Source organism: Dioscorea cayenensis, chromosome 1 (assembly GCF_009730915.1).
Source record: "Dioscorea cayenensis subsp. rotundata cultivar TDr96_F1 chromosome 1, TDr96_F1_v2_PseudoChromosome.rev07_lg8_w22 25.fasta, whole genome shotgun sequence".
NCBI lineage: Eukaryota > Viridiplantae > Streptophyta > Magnoliopsida > Dioscoreales > Dioscoreaceae > Dioscorea > Dioscorea cayenensis.
The window spans coordinates 5,059,128-5,068,917 of record NC_052471.1 but is presented as its reverse complement, the minus strand read 5'-3'; the positions used below and the strand labels follow the sequence as shown (position 1 = coordinate 5,068,917).

The 9,790-nt window shown below is 34.2% G+C and overlaps 1 protein-coding gene across 2 annotated transcripts; it reads right to left on the bottom strand.

Annotated features, from left to right (window-relative positions):
* Positions 1–723: 723 nt before the first annotated feature.
* On the bottom strand, positions 724–4,108 carry LOC120274543 (glutamate receptor 3.1-like). Of its 2 annotated transcripts, XM_039281167.1 has the most exons (7): positions 4,076–4,108; positions 3,696–3,913; positions 2,251–3,602; positions 1,886–2,172; positions 1,766–1,797; positions 1,276–1,682; positions 724–1,177 (listed from the first exon to the last, which is right to left on the bottom strand). In XM_039281167.1, exons 2-7 carry the CDS (start codon positions 3,859–3,861, stop codon positions 842–844), a joined length of 2,580 nt encoding a protein of 859 aa, XP_039137101.1. In that variant the 5' UTR covers positions 3,862–3,913; positions 4,076–4,108; the 3' UTR covers positions 724–841. The 2 variants fall into 2 exon arrangements, with proteins under 2 accessions (XP_039137101.1, XP_039137048.1); XM_039281114.1 differs by lacking the exon at positions 4,076–4,108 and having other exon boundaries at positions 3,696–3,969.
* Between the last annotated feature and the right edge of the window lie 5,682 nt (positions 4,109–9,790).

Sequence of the window (9,790 nt, the reverse complement as noted above, 5' to 3'; positions counted from 1 at the left end):
ACCATGGTACACCAGTTATAGTGAGTTAATGACCTCTTAGGGATTTATTAGCTCGATCAAACATCACATGACCCGATTAAAGTCCTACTATGGCCTTGTTTGGATTAGCTTCTCAAAAAAGTGCTTTTTTCAGTTTAGTAGAAATGCTTTTGGAAAAAAGTGCTTCTGCAGAGTAAGTTAAGCACTTTTTTGTATTTTGTGTTTGGATTAGCTTTTTTGTAGAAGCAGAAGCTGTAAAAATAAGCTAAAAACAGTTTTTTTTTCAAAAACTGATCATGACCAGCTTCTAAAAAAAAGCTGTTTTTCATCTTTTTACAGCTTTTGCTTTTGTAGAAAAGCCAATATAAACAACTTTTTCTCAACTCAGAAGTGCTTAACTTATAAAAAAACACTTCTAGGTTTTTCAAAAACCAATCCAAATAAGGCCTATGTGCATGCTTAGAAGATATACCGTGCTTTTAGGTTGGTGAGATATTATGACATTTTAATTTATTTATTTAATTATTTATTTTTTATCCATAAATGATGTTGAAAAAAAGGGTCTTAATTACATAATGAGATCACAGAAGTAATGGAGAATCTTAAAAAAGAAAATGTGGAAAATATGTGGTTCTGGCCAACGTCATGGCCACTGAAGGAAAATGACAGAACACTAACAACTAGAAATCAATTACTGCTGCCGTTGTGGTGAAGATAAAAGACAATAGAAAAAAAAACCTTTATATAAGCCCCTCAAAACATTGTGGCAAACTGCCTTTGGTATTAGACATTTATACTAAGATAGTTATCCAGCATGGAGATAAAGCAAATACAAACACATTCCCTCTAAGCAAAGCATGCTTCAACTCTTCTCCTCCTTTTTATCCCCGTTATCAGGCATCTTATTGGCGAAAGTAAGAAACCCACGGAAACTATATTCCGTGTTGGATGAAATGTATTTATAGACCAACAAGAAATAGTAAATTATGAGAGCGATGATGCAAGATAATCCACTGATGAGAAACAAGTCCCAAAAGCTTCTCAAATGAAGCCGATTAGACTCGAGTTCATCTTTTGTAATGGTACAAGAACTTATAGTCAGCCATTTATCCCGAATCTTTTGCAAATCTCCATTCTCGGAGAGCTGAAGAATAGCCGTCGATAAATCAGTCGCTAACGGAGATTCCCTTGGAAATGCCTGCATTAAAAAGAAAGTGAAAAAACAACACAAGCGTCATTGTTCTAACTTCAGCAGAAAAATTAAAAACTTTAGAAAAATTCTAATGGTGAACTTACAAATCCCCAACCAGCTTTAGTAAACTCAGAGCCAACAGTGGTGAACTGGCAGTGAGTTGATAGAAAGATCTCAAGATAGGCTCTGTCATACACAAGACCAGCAACACCTCCATTGTCAGGACCAAGCTCAAGGCTTCTAGCATATTCATCAGGGGAAGCAAGAGCTTGGACCCTTGATCTTGGGACGTTAAGCTCTTTCACCAGGTAATTTTCAGCAAGCGATCCTACAGGGACTCCAATAGGATAACCACTAGCTATCAATGAATCGATTCCTTGAATGTTCGATACAAGTTGTTGCACAGTTAGTATTGATGTCAAACTCGCTGTGTAGCTCGACTGAATGATCAGCACCACAAACAACCATATAATCAAGAACATGCGCCCTGGGATACTTGCAACCTCTTCTTCTAAAAAATTCAATTAAACAAAGTCAGCTAATAAATCAGAATTCAAAAGAACCTTGATGATCAGTTGACAACATCTCACTTACGGTGTGTAAAGAACAATGTCGAAAAGCTAAACCTGCAAAAGAAGAATTAACAATGCATTCAATCATCACCTTTTAATTAAATGATGAAGAACATATATATATATATATATATATATTTACCAGAAGATGGTAACAATCTGTTTCATTGGTTCACCATGATGATTAAATTCCTCGTTTTCTCTACGTTCAAGTATCCAGATAACCACCCCAACAAGAATAAAGAAAGCTCCGGTGACACACCAGAGATTTGCAGTGAATGGCTTTGCAAATGCCCAAGGATTGGTGCTAATAGATTTCTTGGGAAGAGTAACAACAACGAGACCGGATTCAATAAACGGTTGAGTGAAATCAACGATCATCGTTCGGTTTGTGATAATGGAAAAGTCTCCTACAGCTCCATTAATCTCCTATAATCAAAATTAACAAAGCTAGTAAAAACAGAGGAGGAATTACAGAACAAGATTAAGAAACGCTTTAATTCTTACCTCGTTTGCAACCTTGTAGAGAATCTCATCATAGTTTGGTGGCTTGATGCCGTCACCATAAGTTACGAACTTATAAGGAACAGGATAAGGCAGTAAGTTCACTGCAGCAACAAAAACATCGACACAATAACCTTTCACTGTGCCAGTTTTCGAGTCTTTCGATATAAATTCTTGAAAATTAACTCTATTAGGCACTCCAATCTTCAACTCCTCCCCATTGTTAGCAAACACCCAACCTCTTGGCTGAATGACTGTGTCTCCAGGCCAAATCACATTTTTAAGCTTCTGGTTTACACTTGATCTATTTGGAGGCAAATTATATAGTTTTTCAGGAGAAATGACCGATAAACCAGAGTAATTGGACCAGTAACCAATCATTTTAAGACCAGAACCAACCACATTAAAAATATCAAATGCAGGATGAATAAGATTTCCATCTTGATCAAATTGAACCAAACCTGTGAGACCTTTCATGCTAATCCTCCTGATCTTATCAATTAGAAGCTTACCTCCATCAAACACACTCAATGCTTGAAGATTCAAATTTGCAGCATCATCCTCTCCACTCAAATTTGAGTCATTAGAGAATGAAATTAAACCACCATCATTAAAGAACTCATCCAGTGCTCTTGCAAGTATCCACACACTATCATAAGCATAGAAACCATAAGAATTAAGACGAACATTAGGGCCAGAGTATTTTCTGACCAACTTGCTCCATCGTGAAGTGAATGCGGCCTTCCTCGCCGAGTCTGCAGTATGCATTCTCAGTGAGACGACACCTTGTATACTGTCCATGGTTTGTTGATCAAGTGGTCCTCTCGAATCCAATAGAGCGACAAGCCAATCTGTTGCTATCCATACATAGCCTGAATCTGTCATTTGTAAATAGTTTGCTACGGAGAAGATGGTGATGCCGTCCGTCGGGTTTGCATGTAAAACTATGACACGAGACTCTTGCAATCCAACCTTGATCAGCAAATCGGTTATATTGTTACGGGTTGGGTTAGGCGGCAATGCAGCTTTGAAAGTGATCATGCAACGTCTTTGTGCAAGTTTATCACCTAAGGCCGATATGGCATTGCGGCCATTCTCATCGTCAATGAAGATAGCTATCACTTGCCTCCATTGATAGTGATCAATGATCTCAGCTATGGATTGCATCTGAAAACCATCACTCTGAGTAGTGCGCACAAAGTAAGGGAACTGAAGTATAGAGAGCGTCGGATCGGTAGCACCATAAGACAGAAGAGGGACATGGAGTTCATTGGCGATATGCGAGATAATATGAGCCATCAAAGAACACTGAGGACCAACAATGGCGACGACATCGTTCTCCATGAACTCCAAAGCTATAAAGAACAATACTTATCATTACATTTATGTGTCTGTATTGTAGTAAATTATATATATATAGATATATATAAATGCATCATGATATGTACCTCCAATCATGCCAATGAAACCATTGCATTCGGTGTCATGCATACTAAGGGTTAGCTTCGATCCTTTGAGAACTTTGGGATCGGCATTAACATCAGCAACCGCGGCTTGGATGGCAGTAGATGCAACTCTTCCATAGGTAGAATTGAAGGGAAATGCAGCTCCCATACTGATTACTGCAGGCCTTGCAGCAAAACTGACCACATTGACTGTTAAGAGTCTGATAAGCAAAAGAAAAACTGAAAATGATTTCATGATTTACAAAACAATATTGATGTTTGCTTTGGAATGTGACAACAAAAGGATGAATAAATTAAGAGTTGTTATAGATTCAAGAGAGCCAATGACAAGCAGTTGGTGTGGAAAAGATAGATGTGTTTACCCAATGTGAAGTAAGGATCAGATGCTTGGTTTCATGACTGCAAAGTGAAAGCGCTGCTGTTGTATAAACAGTAGATTAAAGGAGGTGCAAAGAAAACATGCCAAATGTGACCAAGAAGAGTACAGAAAAGCATCATCCGCCGGACAGATGCGTTTTCAGACTAGCAAGAAAATATTCCAATGGGAATAATGATTAGTCCTGGCTTAATAAGGTTGTTTAAGGCTTGTACTGTCAAGCACTAATCAAGGACAAAAACAAAGTTTTATTCTTCCGAGGGCGCCTGTGCTTAGGGAAGCTTTGGAAGGGGGCAATGGTAAGATGGCATAAATTGTTTTTTTCCTTGTAAATCTCTTAAATTTTCTCACTTGGTGAAATTTTTTAACTTTTATCTATGGGCTATCTCCTAATATATTTAGAGATTTTCATATAATCTATGTGTCTTTGATTTTTGTGGTTATTTTCATTTTCATTTTTTTGCTGCGACGTTACTCTATTCAGTCCAACTTTTTGTAGCATGCATCATTGTCAACAAAAATTCAATATAAATATCCTATAAAGAATAACCGATTCATTGCGAGACTCAATGAACAAGTGAATTAAGAAAGTGAGTATGATTTTGCTATAATATTTTAGTATTTATTCAATTTTAGAGGAATATATTTGAGCTAATAAATGTGATTTGTTTTTTAAATTAAAATAATTAGGTATACAAGTAATTTTACTTATTTAGGTAGTTGTTGTTTGCGCATGTCTAAAAACTGTACTCTTTGTGACATAATTGTGCATAATATAATGATTATTTGCTTATCTAAAACTAATAATAAAAAAATAAAAGATCAAACTAGACATTACTTATTTTAAAAAGAGAAAAATATGATATAATAACCAACAAGATTTGTTCAAGTGAAAAATGCTTAAATCGCTTAAGCAAATAATTTTGAGATCAAATTAATCATTATTTATAAAAAATTGCCATTGATAAAAATTTATTTCTTTATTGGGTTTTCAATACTTGATTCTGACGGATTTAAAATCTATAGCTCCTAAAAACCGGTGAGACAAAGACCCAAAAATAATAATAATCAAATAGAAATGATGGCAATTCAACCTAGGAGTTACTAGACCTTTCATTTGTATTTGTATTTTTTTTTTTTTTAAATATAACATAAAAATGAGAATGATTCAGAACCCAAAGCTTTTAAGAAACAGGTGGAACCAAGACTTAAAATAATAATAATAAAATAATAAAAATAATGGTAATTCAACCTAGGAGTTGCGTACTAGAAAAGTCCAATTTCGGTTTTTTAACAAATGAGGCAAATATGGGAATCAACATGGACCCCATGTAACCTCAACGAAATAGGGCAAGGTCCGTAAAGAATCCTCGCACGTGCGCACACACAAACGTACATATATATAATATTTTTATTTTATTTTATTATATATAAATTTATAGAAACTTTTTTTATTGTATTTTACTTAAAATTTAATTAATTTAAAAAACTCTAATGGTCTTTAAAAAAGACCAAAGCTCTAACACTATGGGGCTCTAAAACAGAGGACTCTAAAACGCCGAGCCTCTTCTTTTAATCAAGGTTGTCAGACCCGGCCCGGACAATGACCCGGCTAAGCCCAGGGGTCAGGGGTCAATGGGTTCGACCGGGTCGAACCGGGGTTGAACCGGGGTCAATAATTAAATATAAAAAATATTATAATAATTAATAATAAGCAAATATAATATTAAACCCATAATTATATTATAAAAACCTACTCAAATTTGATATTTAAATTGATAAATGACCTTTATATACGATGAGAGTTTTTCTAATTATATCATTTATTTTTTTACATTTTTTTAAATATTTACAAATTTAATATATTAATATATAATTATCGAACTTCTCTCGATGTTATTTATTTATATATTTGTTTATTGGTTGATTTTTGTTAAAATAAATAAAAAAATTTAATTCACTAATTCTTATATCTCAATTGAGTTTTTTTATTTTGTTTTTAGATTTTTCTTATATTTTTTTATTTAATTAGAATACTTTTAATTTTTATATTTTTTTATAATAAAATTACACTCATTTATTGTTTTATTTTTCTTAATAAATTAAATTTTTTTAGAAAAGTATTTACATAACACATTAATATATTTTATTTTTAAATGTTAATTTTTGTAATATATATTGTAATTCTATTTATTGATTATAAATTATAAATTAATATTAATAAATATACACGATTTTGTGATTTTTAATGAGAAAATAATAATAAATTATTAAATAATGTAAAAAAAATTAAACATTGTGACCCGATTGACCCGGCCGGGTCAACCGGTTCCCGGTTGAACCGCCCGGGTCACCGGGTTAACACCGGGTTTTTTAATACTTGGGTCAATGGGGTATACCCGGGCCGGCCACATGACCGGTTCCCGGTTTTTCCGGTTGAACCGGCCGGGCCGGTCCGGGTCTGACAACCTTGCTTTTAATACCATTTCTAACCCCATATAAAACTATGTTCTACTAAAAATAGGACAATGAATATTTAATTTACCTTGCCTTAAATTTTTCAGTCTCCACAAAACACCATCTTGTTATTGTCACTATTAGGGTTATTTTTTTGGGATGGGTACTAAACTTAACTCTTGTTTTAACTTGAGCACTTAATTTTAATTTGTAACAAAGTGAGCATATTACTTCAATTTTGTTTCAACTGTAGAGCACTAGGACTGTTCCGGCATAGGCTTGCTGATGTATATATCGATTTGTTGGCGTGGAATATGTCACGTAGACTGCTCACATGGACATTGTCACTCCTCCACGTTAGTGCCAGCTCCAAATCCCCTTTCTTCATCCTTCCCTCAAGAACTCCTCCCCCTTTCTTCATTCTCTCCCTCGAGAACTCCTCTTCCGATGAAAATTTAAAATTATCACTAGCGCTAGGGCATACATGAAAACATAGAAAGCACTCTGAGGCCTCTTGAGCTTGATAGGGTCTTTCCCAGCTTTCTCCTTTTTCACAGGCTTCGTCTTCGGCGTAACCTCTTTCTTCTTAACTAACAACTTAATAGCAAAAAACCAAAACCAAACCCTCAAATCATGAATGCCCAAATCTATACCTAGAAAGGGGGAGGATCACTCGGGGAAAGAATGAAGAAAGGGGATTTTAAGCTGGCGCTAATGTGGAGGAATGACAATATCCACATAAGCAGTTGACGTGGGAGACACATTCCATGTTAACAAACTGATATACACATCAGCAAACTCATGTCGGAACAATTCTAGTGCCCTACCATTGAAACAAAATTGAAGTAATGTGCTTGCTTTGTTACAAATTGAAATTAAGTGCTTAAGTTGCAACAAGGCAAACTTAAGCTTTCACCTAAAAAAATAACCCTCATTATTAACAACTCACTTTCAACTCACTCTCATCATTTGGCCCAAGGCCTACGGACTAGCCCAATCCCGATCCAAACTAGAACCTAAGTCAATGATTGATGGACCAGTCCAAGCCTGACCCAAACAATCATTGGATTGGGTATGGATATCATTTTTAAGTGATGGGCCATCCCACGTGCCAGTCATTTTGGACTTTTTTTGGGTTGATCCAATAGGCAGATCTATGATCTCGCCCATTCAATTTATTACTAAATATTGATAATAAAAATAAAAAAATATATTATAAATGATTGATTGATTGAAATAAACCCATCATATGAGGGAGTTAACTAGCTAAGTTGTTAATTGTCATGGGCCAACCGCATGAGTCATGTCATGCCAACCAACGACTCCTCCATGATTCATCTTGGAAAAGGTTGTAATTTCATTGTTCAATCAAGTACATAGAGGGTAGATTTTATGTATAATAGAAAAAATGCATTTGATTGACAAATGGGTAGGTGCTAATCTAGTTTGATGCAATATTTTTCTCAAGTAAAATATAATAATAATAATCAATTAATAAAATTATTTGTTTTTATTATTTTTTATTTTTAAATCATCACAAAGTTTAATAAAATAAAGGTAAACAAAATAACAACGGGCCGATTCGAGCCAAACCAACGGCCCGATCCTTGCCCGATCCAATGATTGATCCAAAGAGCCAAGCTCATGAGCTCTGCCATGGGTTTCATATTTTAAATTTGGGCCGGCCTAGCCCAACCCAAACTATTCATGAGACCTGTCAAATTTAGGCCGGCCCAGCCCAACCCAATGATGACAGTGACTTTCAACCAAGTGATTAAAACCTATTTTATTGTCTTTTTCAATTCAGATAGACAATTTTTGGTAACACTTAGATTTTATTCTTTGTTTATATCAAAATAATCCATAAAAGGCTGCTATTTAAAGGATTTATTATTCTCCCATGCATATGTTTGGAGTAGAGAGGGACACAGGCCGGATAACCAAATATGCCCGGCCTGACTCACCACAGAATTCGCCTGGTCACGGCCAAGACCGTCTGACCAAACAAGTTTTTAAAATTCAAACCAAGGAACCATGCATAACAAACCATTACTTTAACTAACTGGTCTACAATTTTTACGTTTATTTTTGTCTTGATGTTAGGCACAAATAAATACAAAAAGATTACAAAAGGATTTTTTAATTTTAATCCCAAAATGCAAAAAATTTAAGTAATTTATAATAACTCAAAATAATTTGAGAAAAGTTAAAATAATTTTTAAAAGATATAAAAAATTACATTTTAATTTGTTTATCTATCAAATTAAGCTGTTAACAAGCATATCTTCTTGAGTGTGAGAGAAATTAAATATCAAGTAATTCTCTTATTTTTAATTAAAGTTATCATCCACATATTTATTCATCGTAATTAGGGTTGTATCTTTGCTTTGACTTTGATCTTGAACTCTAGGGGTTATTCTTATTATGCTCATCATCATGTTGTCATTAAAAAAGAAGTCACTAACTTTAAAGCTTCCTATATTTTGTAACTAATCAAAAGAATATGGTGCAAATCATTATTTAAAGATATTGAAATTTATATTTATGTTCAAAGGCGGAGCCAGGGGTTGCCCCCTGCCCTCCCTATTTTCCTTTTTTTAATAATATATTTTTTTAGAAATTGAAACATAATATATATATATTGATATATATATATATATATATATATATATATTAAATACAAATAAGAGTGTCCATATTTAAGGGAATTTAGGGGTGTGCATGCATGGGGACCTGGTGTTAATGGGCCAAAAGTTGATCGACAAAAAAATTATTCTTGTAGAAAAAAAATACTTGTGAAAATTTATTGTTTAGTACTTTGATATTTCACAAATTGATTTATATAATTTTTTTAATTTATTGTTTGACCGCTTAATTTTTATAAATTAATATGAATATATATAGTATAAAAAATAATTTTAAAAAATTATTTGTGAAAGAGTATTGCCTTAGTTTTAGTTGTCTACTAATAAAAATTTTTAATCTCGATCCTACAACTATCTATGTATATAGTTGATTGACCCAGCAAGTCAACTCTCCGGGTCACGAGTTTAGAGACTCTCGACCTGTACCAGGCTAGCTACAATGCGGGCTGGTTACAAGTTGCTACCCCGATCCTTAAGGTCAGCAGACCCAGAGAATTTTTCTAGGTCGGTTCCGGGATGGACCTGGCCAAATCTCTGCTCAATCCACCCCTCTAGTTTGGAGGGTAATTTGAATATTTAAAGGCTATGTCTAAAATAAT

Bases quoted from the DNA above. Each gene is read 5' to 3' on its own strand.
- LOC120274543 (XM_039281114.1), bottom strand. From the start codon at position 3,948: ATGAAATCATTTTCAGTTTTTCTTTTGCTTATCAGACTCTTAACAGTC. The intron at 3,603-3,695 runs GTACATATCATG...TGTTCTTTATAG, and splicing joins TTTCATTGGCATGATTGGAG to CTTTGGAGTTCATGGAGAAC. The intron at 2,173-2,250 runs GTAAGAATTAAA...TTTTGATTATAG, and splicing joins TCTACAAGGTTGCAAACGAG to GAGATTAATGGAGCTGTAGG.